General features: G+C 40.4%; 1 protein-coding gene across 5 annotated transcripts in view; it reads right to left on the reverse strand.

The window, feature by feature from the left end:
- Nucleotides 1-15,575, reverse strand: part of LOC148031576 (RWD domain-containing protein) — a 90,296-nt gene that overhangs the window by 25,097 nt on the left and 49,624 nt on the right. For all 5 annotated transcript variants that reach the window (XM_087685136.1, XM_087685138.1, XM_087685137.1 and 2 more), the window contains one exon: nucleotides 12,407-12,544. In XM_087685136.1, the coding sequence (XP_087541262.1) occupies nucleotides 12,407-12,544 (138 nt within the window). The remainder of the gene's footprint in view (nucleotides 1-12,406; nucleotides 12,545-15,575) is intronic.

Below are 15,575 nucleotides of genomic sequence, written 5' to 3' on the forward strand. Positions count from 1 at the left end.
ATTGCACATTCAAGGATATGTAGACAACAAAGAGTTCTTCATTGCTTCACTTGAAGGTTGTTTTGCTTGGAATGCCATGGTATCATCGTATGCATGCAGTGATTGATTGACGTGCAAAAGAGATCACTATTCAGTATAAGGAAAAGACTCTCACACTTGATGTAAAGTTGAAAGGAAATTTTGTCCCTATTATATATGCAACTACCATTTCTAAAGTAATGAAAAAACATCTTTTAACGTACTTGGTTTTTACTAAGGATAAAGATGATAGTGAGAATGTTGGAAACATGTCTAAGTTAGAGAAGAATCGCATATCGTTTCTAAAAATGTATATTGATTGCTTCTCTCAATCACTTCCAGGGTAGCTACTGCCTAAAAGGCCTAAAGATCATGGCATAGATCTTACCCCTGGAAGTAGCCCACCTAATAAGCCATCTTACACAGTCAGTGCAGCCCAACAGGAGAAGATAATGAGTCAAATGAATGAGTTGTTAGAAAAAGAGCTGATTCAACCTAGCTCATCTCCTTTCTGTTCTCTAGTGCTTTTGGTATAGAAAAATGATGGTTCATGATATATATGCATCGACTATCGTGCCTTGAATAAAATTACAATAAAGGTTTTTAATCCCTCGGATTGATGATGTCATGGATAGATTGCAAGGGGCAATCATTTTCAATCGTATAGATTTTGAAAAGTGGGTATCATTAGATATGCATTAGACTAAAGGATGTGCCTAAGACAGCTTTTAGAATATCTTTTGGATTGTATGAGTTTCTTGTCCTGCCTTTTGGACTTATGAATGCTCCTGCCACTTTTAATCGGATAATGGATTGCCTCTTTAGGCCACAGAGAATTTGTGAGCACTTTCTTTGATGACATGATCGTCTACTCAAAAAATGAGGCAGAGCATAGAAAGCATTTGGACATTGTGTTCAATGAATTGTATAAGCATAGACTGGTCATTAATGACAAGAAAAGTAAATTCTTTCTGCATAAAATTTACTTTTTGGGGCATATTGTGTTGATTGATGGTATTCGTGTGGACCTAGCAAAAGTGGAGGCAATACGATCATGGCAACCTTTGAAAAATGTACATGAGATTCGCAACTTCTTGGGTTTATACTCCTACTATAGGAAGTATATGTGCAGTTTTGCTGAAATTGCATCTCCATTACATGCTTTATAGAAAAAAAAATGCGCCATTTACATGGACAACAGTGGAAAGTTCAGCATTTGAGAAGTTAAAGGAAAAGATAACTTCTGATCATGTGCTTGTGTTGCCCGATCTAAGGAAGTCATTTATGGTTCAATCTGATGCATGCGGTAACGACAATGGAGCTGTTCTTATGCACGATGGCCGAGTTGTGGCTTATGAGAGCCGAATTCTCCATGGTGCAAAGAAGAATTTGCAAGTCTACGAGAAAGAGCTATTGGCTGATTCGGAACTTCTTGGGTTTATACTCTTACTATAGGAAGTATATGCGCAGGTTTGCTGAAATTGCATCTCTTTATAGAAAAAAAATATGCCGTTTACATGGACAACAGTGGAAAGTTCAGCATTTGAGAAGTTAAAGGAAAAGATAACTTCTGATCATGTGCTTGTGTTGCCCGATCTAAGGAAGTCATTTGTGGTTCAATCTGATGCATGCGGTAACAGCAATGGAGCTGTTCTTATGCACGATGGCCGAGTCGTGGCTTATGAGAGCCGAATTCTCCACGGTGTAAAGAAGAATTTACAAGCCTACGACAAAGAGCTATTAGCTGTAATTCATGCACTGTCTACGTGGAAACATTACTCGTTAGGGGTTGATTTTATAGTGCAAACACACCATCAGAGTTTGAGGTACTTTCTAATGTACACAAAGTTATCAGAGAAGCATATGAGATGGGCAAACTTTCTCTCTATGTTTCATTTTCAAATTGTACATATTGATGGTAAAAAGAACGTTATGGCATTGTCACGTAAGCCACAAATTTCAGCCATCATCATGGTTTATCACATTGAGTTGGATGCAATGAAAGAGCAGTATGCTATTGATTCAAACTTTGTTAATGTTTATCGTCAGCTTTGCAATGGCCAGATACATGAGCACTTTGCGCTAAGAGATGAATTTTTGATGATGCATGGGCAACTGTGTCACAAAGCAGTTGAGGTCTAGAGTGATCACTGAGAGTCATGCTCCTACGTATACAGAACATAGAGGTATTGATGCCATAGTCAAAGTAGTGGAGCATTTATTTTATTGGCCAGCTTTCATGCATGATATAGAGAAATTTGTTAGAACATGTATCATATGTCAAAAGGTTAAGCATGATAGGCAAAAGATATTTGGCTTGTTGTAGCCCTTGCCTATTCCAAACAGGCCTTAGTAGAGCATTGCTATGGATTTTATTTTTAAGCTTCCTACAATACCTACAAGAAATGATGGAATATGGACTATCATTTGTAGATTTAGCAAGCATGCTCATTTCATTTCGGTGAGAAAAAAAATAAAGGTTGATTATATGGCACCATTGTTTTTCTAACACATCCTTAAGTATAATGGTATGCCAAAATCAATCGTCAATGATTGAGATTCTCAAATGATCAGTTTATTTTGGAAGCAGTTGTTTGAGAATATAGGTACCGCACGGAAATTCTAATCATTCTTCTGTCTGCAGACAGATGGTCAATCTGAAGAGGCTAATTCAAGTGTTAGATCTTTTGAGGTGCTATGTTTTAGACCATAAAACACAGTAGGAGTAGTATTTGCCATTGATTGAGCTTACTTACAAGATGTCATGCTCACGCAAAATCCAATGCAATGATGCCACTTGGACAGTACCCTCGCAGGAAAATTGTTCACTTGTCCAAGTGCCCTTTTACAATCATGTCATCCTGATAATGTGGATGAAGTTACAAATATCCATAAGTACAATATAAAAGAATAAATGAATGAATAAATATCTAAAAACTATAAGCATCATCACTGTCACTATCAAGAGAAGTAGCTGCCTCCTCTCAAATTGAAAGGGAAAGCAAGAGGAAAACACCATCTTCTCAATCTGAAGAAGTAGGGGAGGGTGTACCTAAGCTGATCCTGAGTAGAAGATACTAAAGAACTGACCGGTTGACCGCGTTGGTCAAAACGTCTACAAAACTGTCTGATGAAGGCACGAACTCTAGGCAGATAGTGTGTAGCTCAACTTGCTCTCTAAAAATGTGGAAGTGGACTTCCACATGCTGCGTTTATGGTGTGATGATCAGATTGCCCGGAATGGCAATGGCACTCTGGTTGTCGCAGTAGACAAAGGTGCAAGAGTCCCAAGGGAAGTGAAGCACTACCAGTAAGCTCCTGCTCAGGTAGATGGACTCGATGGTGCCATCAAAGAGAGCCCTATACTCAGCATCGGCTGTGGAAGCCGCCACTGTCTCTTGCTTACAGCTGGACCAAGAAATGGAAGCTGTGCCTAAGATATAGAGATAGCCCCCATGGGAACACCGGGTATCAAGATCTTCTACCCAATCAGAATCAATGTATCCCTGCAAACATAAATCAAAACCATAAGTGAGACCATAAGAATAATTACACCGTAAATAACGTAACACACGAAGACATGCAATCCAATGTAACATTCTAGATCCGGTGAAATACTGACTGAGTAAGCTAAGTTTGGCCTAGTATGAATTAACTAAAGAAGTTGCCCACATGCCATCTCCATGATTGTCCGATTCCTACGCTCTACGACTTCATTCTGAGAGGGACAGTTGGTAGAGGTGAGCTGGCGAGAGATACGATGCTGCTATAGAAACTCAGAAAACTCACGGGAGATTAACTCACCACCACTATCACTTCTCACGTACCAACACAACGACCCGTTTGGTTATGAACCAACAACACCCAAGCAGAGAAATATGTGAAAGCATCGGATTTATGCTTGAGAAAATACACCATCATGTATCTCGAATGATCATCCACTATAAAAAAGTACAACCTACCATTCAAAGCAGCAGTGGATGTAAGCCCACAAAGATCAACGTGAATTAATCTAAGAGACGCCTCAGCTCTATGTATAGATTGCTGAGGAAATGGAGTATGGTACTGCTTCTAGAGCTGACATGCTTTACAGATATCTCGAGCTAGCTTCAGGCAAGGAAGGCCCTCAACCATCTCACGGCGAGACAACTCATAAAGAGAGTCATAGCCAAGATGTCCTAGGCAGAAATGCCAAAGATACTCATTGTTCGTAGACTCCCAAGATATAGCTAATGCTTGGAAGCTATGGAACACAGAGTCCTCGACTATCGGCTAGATAAGAAAATGGGTCATGTCGTATAGACCATTAGATTGTGCCTCACCGCGAGCAATCACTAAACTAGTATGAGAGTCAAGCACCTCAACTGTGGTCGGTGTTAAAAAAACTGCTCGCCCCAACCGGCAAAGCTACTGAATAGATAACAAGTTTACTCCAAGCTGAGAGACGTAGTATACATCGTCCAGTGAAGCCAAATCCGGATCCTTGTCAATGGAAAAACTGACGTAAACTTGAGCCTGGATCTTGACTGAGGAGGAGTTTTCTACGTGGACCCGCTCGGCTACAAGGGCTCAGGTATGAAAGATGTGCTCTATAGGCATCATGTAATATGTAGCTTTACTATCCACAATCCAAACACGTGTTGATGCGCTCGGCTGTGACTAGTGGGCCTCTACAATAACCTTGTCAAGAGGTAGCTCACGAATGTGAACGAGACTTGCATTGAATGTCTCTACGGAGACGATGTGAACCTCTGCAGACCAGTCAAACAAGCCCTCTGGAGTTGATAACGTTGTTGATTGAGATGGCAAATCAGTGTCAATGTGGGTCTGACCTTTCACTACCCCTTGCTTTCATCTTGCTTCCCTAATGGGGATTGCCCAACTGAGAGGCGAGGGTCTCTGACTTGGGTTTTGGTGTTGTGTCTCTTACCTTTGATCAACACTCATCATCAAAATGGTCAGCCTTTTGACAATGTTAATAATATCTATTTTTCTTAAGCACATTTTGCCACTCGGATTTGAGTTGAGACTAGGATTTTTCTTGTGATTCCCCTACTTGTTTTTTATTTTGATTTCAAGTCTAATTTTGTTTGCCCTTCCCTTGCTACCCCTTCTGAGAATGAGCAACAAGAGTCCCCTTTAAGAGATTATTCATATAAAATTGATCCAACAATCGTACATAATGCAATAGTTGATACTCAAATTCATAGCATGTGGGTAAATCGGGTAGAGAAACCACTTATTGCACAAAATTGAAATATTTACACGTCAGCTTGTTAAGAAACAATGTGACCTGATCGTCAGAGGACTTAGAAGTTCTTGTAGTGAAGAATTTGGCAAGGAGACATTCATACTCAGCCAACTTGACTTTCAAGTCATCCCAGTTCAAGATTTTAAACTTCTGAAGTTCATCGTTAATATTTATTCATTTGATCTATCCCGAGCTGCTAAGCAGTCAATCAACTATGCCTATCGCTCTGATGCTAAGTCAAAATGCTCAAGCTGAGAATGAAACTCAAACAATAAGCCCTGCATCAGCTCCACAATAATAGAGGCATTCCTAGCCTTCCACGAGCAGACGACCTCGTATGAAACAAGTGCAGGATCCGGTTGGGGTTCCAACCCCTGCACAAGATCCCTTAGGTTCTGTGAGTCAAGGACATGTTTCATCAAGTTTGACCGAGTTGTAAAGTTTGACCCATTAAAACGAGTCTTGTAATTGAATGCATGCTTAGCAGAAGATGAGGTAGAACCATGAGGTGTCGGGAATGTGGGGTAAGATGGATGTGGAGGATAAGATGATGGTCGTGGTGGTGGTGGTGGAGGTGTCTGATAAGGAGGAGAAAGAGGTGGATAGATAGAAATAAGCTGAGTGCCCAATGAGTGCCGATTAATATGGAGACACTAGAACATGAATGTTTCCATAAGGTCCCGATGGAGGCGAAGGCACTGGGACACATTAGCCCTGTCCAAATGAAGGCTTGGACATAACATAATGACCAAAGGATCCACTAGGTAGTGTCATGGAGGCAAACTGTGGCACCAATTGATCCGCACTCGAGAGAGACTGGGGGAAATACCCAGGCCACAATGATCCCGAAAGTATGTGAGAAAAAGGTGGATCGCCACCTGATCGAGGAAGAGATAAGGTCCTAACAGTTGTGCCTAAGTTTGAAGAACCCTCTGATGTGGTAAATGAAAACACATGTGATCCTACATGAGATGCAATATGCGGTACACTTATGGAGACTGAAAGGATGTGGTAGCAGAATAAGAGGATGATATAGAAGAAAGATTTAATGGATTTGGGATAGGTATAGATGTGGAAAATAATATGGGTTTCTTTTGTTCATTAAATGCATTAAATTGAAATGATGATGATGATAATTTTGACCTTTGAAAATAAAATTGTTTGAAGAAAAATAAGACAAAGGAGCACTCACACTTTTTTGTTTCAACTACTTATCTAGTCTTGAGTCCATAAAGAAATATGTCTTCCCTATTACTCATAAACCAAAAATTGTTTTGCATAGGTCTTTTATCATGAAAATCATCCATACCAATAGAAGGAGGGGAATCATCATTAACAGAATCTGAAATGGTAGACATATCTAGTACCAGGAGAGAATAAGTATAAAGGCAATGGTGTGTACTCTATGTCAGTTTCCACTTACGAATGGCTAATCCTAAGTGGAGATTCTGCCCATTAGATTAATTTTTAGTATTTAAAGATTGAAAAATAATATTTGATTACGGATAATGCTGGAAAAACCATTTGGAAAGGCTGCCACTTTGCAAAAATGCCCATGCAAGACTGAAAAACGTCTTTAGAGGCTAGAGAGAGGCATTTAGTGCAATTCAACCTGCAAGAGAGAGGGAGGAGAAGTTATCAATCTAATCTGCAGCCATTCGAGGACCCTTTGAGGCAGCCAAGGGCAAGAGAAGACCAATCAACAGCAGGCGACAGTATCTACAAGCTGTTGAGACACGACAACAGCAAAAAATGACTAACTTTCTTCAATTCTTCGCAAAGAAAGTCTAAATTTTCTCTCTCCTCAATATTCTCTCTCATCTCTAAGCCTTTCTACAATCTTGCTCCAAAGATTATAGCATTGAGATCATTAAAGACTGAGAAATTTCAAATTTCTCTGCTGTAAACCCTAATCTGCAGCAAAAATTAGAGTTTACCAACAGCCCCAGGAAGTGTGCTAGAAATTCAAAGCTCCAAGACTTGGATTCAACAGGGTTGAAGCTGTTTTTAGTCAAATTCAAGTGGAAGTGTGCAAAAAATTGGAAGCTCCAAGACTTGGATTCAATAGGGCTGAAGCTTTTTTCAATCAAATTCAAGTGGAGGGACCAACAAATCAATGAAATTTGGGCATTTTTCATCTCCATCAAAGCAGATGAAGGCCAATTGACTACTCAAATCAAGGGAGAAATCAAATTGAAAACTTGCTGGTCATTTTGGACAACAAGGGGAGTTGGAATACTAAAATGGATTGGAAAAATCCAATTGTACATCTTCTTCTTCTTCAATTAAGTTAAGGAAATACCGAAAGGGGAGCCAATTTTGGGGCCAACAGGGTATCCATTGTCCAAGATTGTGAGTTAATTTGTATTTCTCAGTTTTGTAATATATGTTACTGCTATAACTAAGTAGTAATCAGGGAATTACCACCCATCCATAGAAGGAAGGCTCGTTTCAGGATCATTGATTTGGCTTATCCATACTAGACCAAACATTTATTTTGTAGTGGCATTATGTCTTCCTTCATGAAGACTCCTACTCAAGCTCACTAGCGAGTTGCTTTGCGAGTCTTGCACTACTTACAAGAGGCTCAATCCTATGGGATCATGTATGGAGAGGGTGCCACCCTTGCAAGATGGAGTGACTCAGATTGGGAAGGTGATGTAGTATCAAGACACTCTATTACAAGTTTTGCTTTCTTCCTCAGCTCGAGCTATCGCATGCAGTAGCAAGAAGCAGCCTACTATGCCCTTATCTTCATAGAGGTTGAGTATCGTGCGCTTTATTCTACCGCTCAGGAGACAATTTGGCTCTATTGCTTGTTAGCAAAGATTGGCTTTCCATAGACAAGACCCACACAACCGCACATGGATAACTAGAGTGCCTTAGCTCTAGCAAAGAATCCTCTATTTCATGCTCGCATGAAGGACATCAAGGTTTAGTACCACTTTGTTCAGGAGCAAATCATAGATTCTAAGTTAAGGGTGGCCTATTATCCCACAAAGGGACAATGCAACAGATCTCTTCTCACAAAGCCTCTTCCACACACTTCTATGCTTCATCATATGAGCTTGTTGGGTCTTCATGCACTCCCATGATCTAAAGAGGGGGTGTTAGCCTACCATTCTGATTCTATCGATCTATTCTCTCCTAGTCGTGAGCTCATCAGAGTCTAATGGAGACACTGGAGCTCGAACTGTCATTTCCACTCAGTTTAGCATGCACTTCCTTTGTCAGTCAGCTTTAGGTGTGCATTTCCTCCATCTACCAGGTGCTTGTCAGTCTTTGCAACCCCTGCAGGCTGCCATCAGCCCATCTGCTGCAATTTCCCTAGAGCATGACGCGCCAGCATTTATTGCAGTTGGACTACATATTTTAATGCCATTTTGGCAAGTCAGCCAGTTTTAGTGGATGTTGGCTATTTATAGCCCCACTTGGCAGCACAAAATCATTCATCTTCTATCTTTTGCAGGTGCTGCTGGTTGCACACTCCGTCTCCGTCTCTATCTCCATCTCCCATGCTGTCATCATTTTCCAGCCTGATCCGATGCCCTCACTGATGCTTTGGGCTGCATGCAAGGACCAATCAGCCCATCATTGTATTAAGCATTCTTTCCAGATTCAGTGCAGATTTCTCCTCCATTCCTACTGTCTTCATTCTTCTCTATTCTCTCCAAGTTCATGCTCCTCATCTGTTGCGCACTCTCACAAATACCAGTTACCCAAAGAGGGGGGAAAGGTCATACAAGGGAGAAATGAACAAGGACACATAAAGAGGCTAAGAGCCGTATAGAGATGGAGTTGGTAGACTATTATTGAGCATGCTCAGGTATACAACTAGGGTGGTGAGCAATTGCATGGCAATGGTGAGGTGAAAGCACTGAGGCAAAGTAGGCTTCAGATGAACGATGGCGACACAAAAGCAAGCAGAGCATGCAAAGCACAAGTGAAGCAGGGCAAATATAAAAGAAGGGGGGGCAGAGCAAGCAAAGTAGGAATGAGAGGTAGAGGGGGCAGCAACAACTGCTTAGCAGCACAACTGCAGAGTGGAGGGCTAGTCAGGGAGGAAGAGTAAGGTGATGACATATATTGTGGTGGTAGTGGCACATACAACCTGCAGAGGGGCTGTCACACTTGATGGTCTCATGAGATGCTTGTCATGTCATGCAGAGATGGATCTTGACTACACTCATACACTTGAGTTGGTACAAGACAACCTAATGGACCTGAACCAGCTAGTCAAGTGTAGAACCTGATGAAGACCCCCCATACTTTACAGACTCTTCAAATAGAGAGTCTTGAGGTGCAATCTAATACAAATACATACTCAAGATAATTGGTTGGAAACCCTATTTCATCAAGATGCCACACTATATGTGATCTCATATGCAAAACTAATCGTTTATTAGACAACTAGGCTACATGGATTGCACATGCCCATTATACTATGAGATCAGGGGGAGCTCAACAACCATCCTGGGATGATCGCCATGCTAATCTTTAGAGATGAATTTTGACCCCACTCGCGCACCTGAGTTGGCCCATGATGACCTAAAAGGTTTTGACTTGCTTAGTCTAGTGATCGGCCACCTTGATCAAAAATGCATTGGTCTTGACTTAATAGAGCTACAAAAACATCAAAAGGAGCTTCTACACACAGCAGATGTAGACCTAGAGATCCTAGGCACAAATCACCAACATCTTCAACATACTTCCAAGGATTTCTAAAACAAGAGGTATGAAACATATTCATAGGCTTCATATGAGTTTCATAAAAGATCAGAAATCGATTTCATTGAAATGGGAAAAACTATGTAACTTTATGTACATGTAGACGATGACTTACGTGACACAAGTGAAACAATTAGGTGATGATTCACGGTTCTATACGATACGAATGAACATTTAGCATAACAAATCAACATTGTATGCATCATGGTTCAATATCCATGACCAACTTTGACTTTCAATATATATGAAGTATAAATGGACAAGAACTCAAATAAAATCCTTGAGATCAATACAAATAATTAACAAAAATCCATGTCAATATATCAAATAAATCCATGATAGCTGTTAATACAACAGTTCAAATACTTCTTTAGGGAGAGGCTTTTTTTCTTGAAAGCCTAAAATAGGAATTTCATGCATTTATGAAAACCCAGGTAGAAAACGAGTTTCCTAACTCTATTAAATGGGTTTCTTGGTAACCACAGTCTTCAAGCCCACTAGTGGACTACACCCCCTTCCTCCCATGGTATCCACTTCAAGGGTTCATTGTACAGATAGCCTCGGATATTAAGGTCATCAAGAGACCTAGACTATGGAGACACAAACCACCATACCTACATCAAGCACAAATTGCTAACATCCAGGCACAACATCATAGAGCCCTGGCAGAAAGGACATGCCTCTGGTAGGGCAAAGTAGATATGATTTCTAGAAAATCCGATTGCAGCTCTTGGGGGCTTTCAGATACTTCCCCTGTTCCTTATTCATTGTCTCTGCCTGTTTTTCAAAACCAACTTTTCATGCAGCTTGCTTGCTTGTGTTCTTGCATGCATCTATTTGTTGTTGGATTTCATCTATGACCACATTTCTATCACTTAGTCCTTCAATGTTGATTTCATGACACCAGCTGGGCACTCATTTCTTCATCTATTTCAGCCTTCCAAGACAGGAAAATTTCACACACATTTCATCATGAACTTCACTCTTCCATTGCATCAATTGCTTTGTTATTTCTCCCCACGACACTCATGCCCTGTGTGCTGCAGAGGCAGCTTGCATGTTGCTCAGGCAGTCACCCAATTTGTTACTTTCTTGCTCCTTTTCAGCATCTTGAAACTTGGAGATGTCTCTCCTCAGTTCCAAGCACTTGCTCATGCTAGCATAATTTTCACTTGGCTCCATAGGACACTCTATTTTCCTTCTTTTCCACCGCTTGTGAATATCTTTCATGATATAGTGCTGGTGTACAACATGAGAGAGAAAGAAAGAGAAAGAGAGAAAGTTCTGTAACTACAAAGTTTGCAAGGATAACAATCATGCAGGATTGCAGGTATTTGCAGGCTTAGAAGGCGAATTGGACCATGAGACGAATCAGCATATCAACATACAGCACATCCATGTCTGCAATATCATGTGAGAGCTGAAAAGAGACTAATTCTTGCCAGTGTATCCCATGTCTAATCCTTAATTGGCATGCTATAATGTGTAACAAATAAAGAATAACTTATCACTGACTCCATCTAGTGGATATGATGGGCTATGATATATCATACATAGGATGGGTGCAGGTGGGGGTGGTTTTTCTTTTTGGCTGTGGATCCATGAGATGTGGGCAAGTAGCCAGCATATCTGTGCAACCAGAAATCCATAAAGCTTTGAGCCCATTGCTCCTTGCTGCTTGTGAACAGATCGAGAGCTAACAATGCACTGAGACAGCCTTTCCTCCTCCTGTGTTATTCAACTTTCAATACTTTCAGTATCAAAGAACTATTTTACTAGTGTCCTGACGTACGTCTTCTTCATTATTATCATTCAATTCTACACATATTCAGCCATGACTGAAAACCTACACATCTTCAGCCATGACTGACTATGTGCTGTTGTGCACATGCAATTCAGCAGGGGTGAAATAAAGTATAAGGACTGTTGTAGGAAATTGTGTGAACCCATGGTGAAGGGACTGACCAATAGAAGCTAAAGCAAAGCTACTGGTGCATGCTAAGGAGAAAAACTTTCAAAAGCTCCTTAGGCATGCCAATGAACTTAACATATGACCTGCTGCTTAACTCAGTAATACGTTGCAGACTGCAGGCTGCCAATGCAGGGGAGCCCAGATGCTGCCATTGCTGGGACAATCATCTCCAGCCCATTGTTCTCCCTACCTGAGATAAATTGTCAGCTGCAGCCGAAACATAGCCACTGGCCAGGATAGAGAAGTGCTCTAGATTTCTTTGAAAGCATTGATACCAAACTCATAAAAACAAACCTTGTCATTGAAAAATAAACAGATTTTACATTAACTTCTTAAGAACGTCAAGCATAAGTGTGAAGGGAATTTAAGTCTTTAACACTTACTGGATACCAATCGTTTAACTTCATGCCTAAGGTTCCTAGTTAGCCTCTCCATACCTCGCATATCGCCACCAGCATGGGATTCAAAGTTAGCTCTTGTGCAAGAACTTGCAAGCTTGAAAGCAAATCAGAAAGCTTTCTTTCATCCAACCCTTTTGTCTCCATGAGCTCCAATGTAGGTGGTACACTTGGATACTGCAAAAGAGAAAATACCTCAGAATCACAAGCTAGGAAGGGTAGGTGCCTTTATCTGAAAAGAGATACATCACAAGACATGTAAAGGTTCAACCTGAATGACATATGGAGGTTCCAGTAGTCTTAAAATCAATATATATTGTTGAATAAATGTGTTTATGGATCCTCTCACTCAAACTCTTTGTAGATTAAAAAAGCATACACATTTTATGTTACAACTACTTCAGAGTAGGTAGAAACACCTAAGACAATCTATGTGTTTTGAAATAAATATCGCATTCTATATCATGGGGTGTCTCACACTTGGTAAAAGATATTACTTGGACTTTCACATGCATTATTTGCTGGGTTGTGATATGTAAGTCATTGAAGATTATCCAAGTTCACTATCTCCCTTTATCAAAGAAGTTACCACTTTGACAAACCAGATAATTGTACTTAGTAGACTTCCACCTTGAACTGAAGATTGATCCAAATGCTGATTAAGGGTCAACATAGCAATGAGGACAAACGTAAATCAGCTCATAATGATAATGATTACAAAAGGCTTACCCAAAGCATAGCACCAAGCAAAAACAAGTGGACAAGGAGTGAAAAATGTATGTGGGATGCCAACTAGGGAGTCTATATATAGGCTCTAAATATACAATACTTGAGAGAGTCACCATGTACAAGAACACTAACGATTCATGTCACAAGGATATGAATTTTTTTCTTATTTCTTTGGAACAATTAAGTTATGCACATGTGAATGCTAGTTAAATTATGGGGATAGGCAAACCCTAGCTAGGGCAATGGCCTGTGGGGGATTGTCACCAAAATGAGAAATGGGCTTAATGATTAATTAAATGAACTCTAATTCTAATACCCCTAGCTCTTGACACAATGACCATTGTAATGGCAATGAAGGATATAACACCGGAGCATGCAATGGATAAGTGTAAAGGCTATGTGGTACAAGGACAAGGCACAAGAAACAAGGTGCAATGGAAACTTTCATTAATGAAAGTTTGCACCTCAGGTTTATTGATCATTTGAAAGTTTCACCCTAGCTCAATTAAGTTATAAAGCAAGGCCTACGCTTAAGTTTGACTCAATGAGCAACTCATTTATGATTAATGATCGAGTCATTAATTAGCGCTTAATTAAAAAGGAGATTGAATTAAGGAGCAACTAGTTACTCGTTTAGAAAATTGGTTAGAAGCACAAGTTTGGAGACATCCATTCTTATCCTCTTTGCTACAAAAATTGTAGACAAGGAACATGAGTTTATAGCACGAATGGAGTGTGGACAGCACCCAATCTTCTCCTCTCAACATAGGGAATCCATACTAGAAAAACAAGTTATTACAGCACTATAGGGTGATATTCTCTCTTCTCCTATGAGATCTCAAACCTAGTGCACTTTGTGGACAACTTTGTCATGAAGAAATTGATATTCTCAGAGTCTTATCACAAGAGATCCCTCCAGCTATGAGAGAAACTGTGTGGGATAGCATAGGGACTATGTTGGACAATTTTCAAAGCAAATAGTTAGTGAAATTTGGGTCAAACATTCGCTATCCTTTTTAGGATTTAGCAAGTTCAATTGTTCATGTATATTTTTCAGCACTCTATAGTTGGAGGGAAACATTGAAGTTGACAATGTCATTGTGCACCTGTGGATTTGTTGTGCCACGTGAAATGCTTAAATATATCCATTCTATCAAAGGAAATGCAAGGCAATACCTACTGGAATGTCTAATGTAGGGATTAGAGCAATTACCCTTTGTTTTTGGGCATGAATTGAATGTTGGTTTGTTGTAGCAACAATGCAGATCTGAAGTGCAGTTCTGAATTTACTCAATTTGATAGTGAATTGGACACACACAGGTTAGGGCAAACCACTAGGATTGATGCATGAACTAAACCGAGGCTTTGTAAAGCAAATCGGATCATTTTGAAACTTAGATTTACATGTCTTACACACTTAGTACCACAAAAACGGGAAAGCCATTTCGGACCAAACCAAGGACAAGAAAACGGCATTTCAGCACCCTGCAGCAGACGGGCAGACCAGGTTATCCAGAGAAAAAACGCATATTTGTCTATTTCACGCTTGTCTTCTTCGCAATCATCTCCTCTTGCTCGAGCATCACTACCTTCGGCAGCTCCCAACTCCACCACCTCAGCCTCCTCCTCCTCCTCCTTTCTTCTTCTCCTTCCTTGTTTCCTTCTTTCTCTTCTTCTTCCCTCCTTCTAAGTTATTCTCCTTCTTTCCTTCTAAGTTTTTCTTCTTCTTCCATCCTTCCTCTTCTTGATTCTTCTTCCATCCTCCTCCTCCTTCTTCTTCTTCAATCCTCTTCTAAGTTCTTAACTTCTTTCCAAATTTCCATTACCTAAGCCCTTAACCTTAAGGCCTAAGCTTTAAAGCTCTTTCAACTTCCATCCTTTTCCTTTTTTCAAGTTGAAAGTTTGAGGCCGGGAGTTCATAAGTTCTAATTATGGTGCTGGATCCATTTCGAAGGCACATCACTCCAATCAAGGGATATGAGAGCTCAAATGGATCGAAGAAGTGGTAGTGCAAGTACTATGGATTGGATAAATCGGAGAGTGTAACCCGTGTGAAGGACCAATTGGCGTGCATTCCCAACAATGATATCGGGCCTTGCCAAAATGTGCCGGCAGAAGTAACGGTAAGTCTCCCTCTTTGGCACCAAAAACACATGGGGATTCCACTACGAGAGGATGAATCCTCTCATCCAACCATATAGGGGTAATGAAGCACAAGTGGGGCAACGAGAGACTAGTGGGCCTAGTGGCACAAGCCAAATTAGAAGTGTCAATGGCTCATCAAAAATAAGTACATCCATATCCATATCAAGTCCTAGTGCAAAAAGAACTCCATTGCCATCTTCTAATGGTGGTGGGCAAAGGGGCTCCTTGAATGGTGCAAGTGTCCATGTAGGACTTAAAAGGCAAGCTATTGTAAAGGTAATTAGAGAGCTCGAATGCTTATTTATTCAGTGTGCCATCCCTTTCAATGTGGCCA

This window comes from Lygodium microphyllum, chromosome 9, assembly GCF_053477565.2.
Source record: "Lygodium microphyllum isolate KBCC chromosome 9, Lygodium_microphyllum_v1.1.10, whole genome shotgun sequence".
Lineage (NCBI taxonomy): Eukaryota > Viridiplantae > Streptophyta > Polypodiopsida > Schizaeales > Lygodiaceae > Lygodium > Lygodium microphyllum.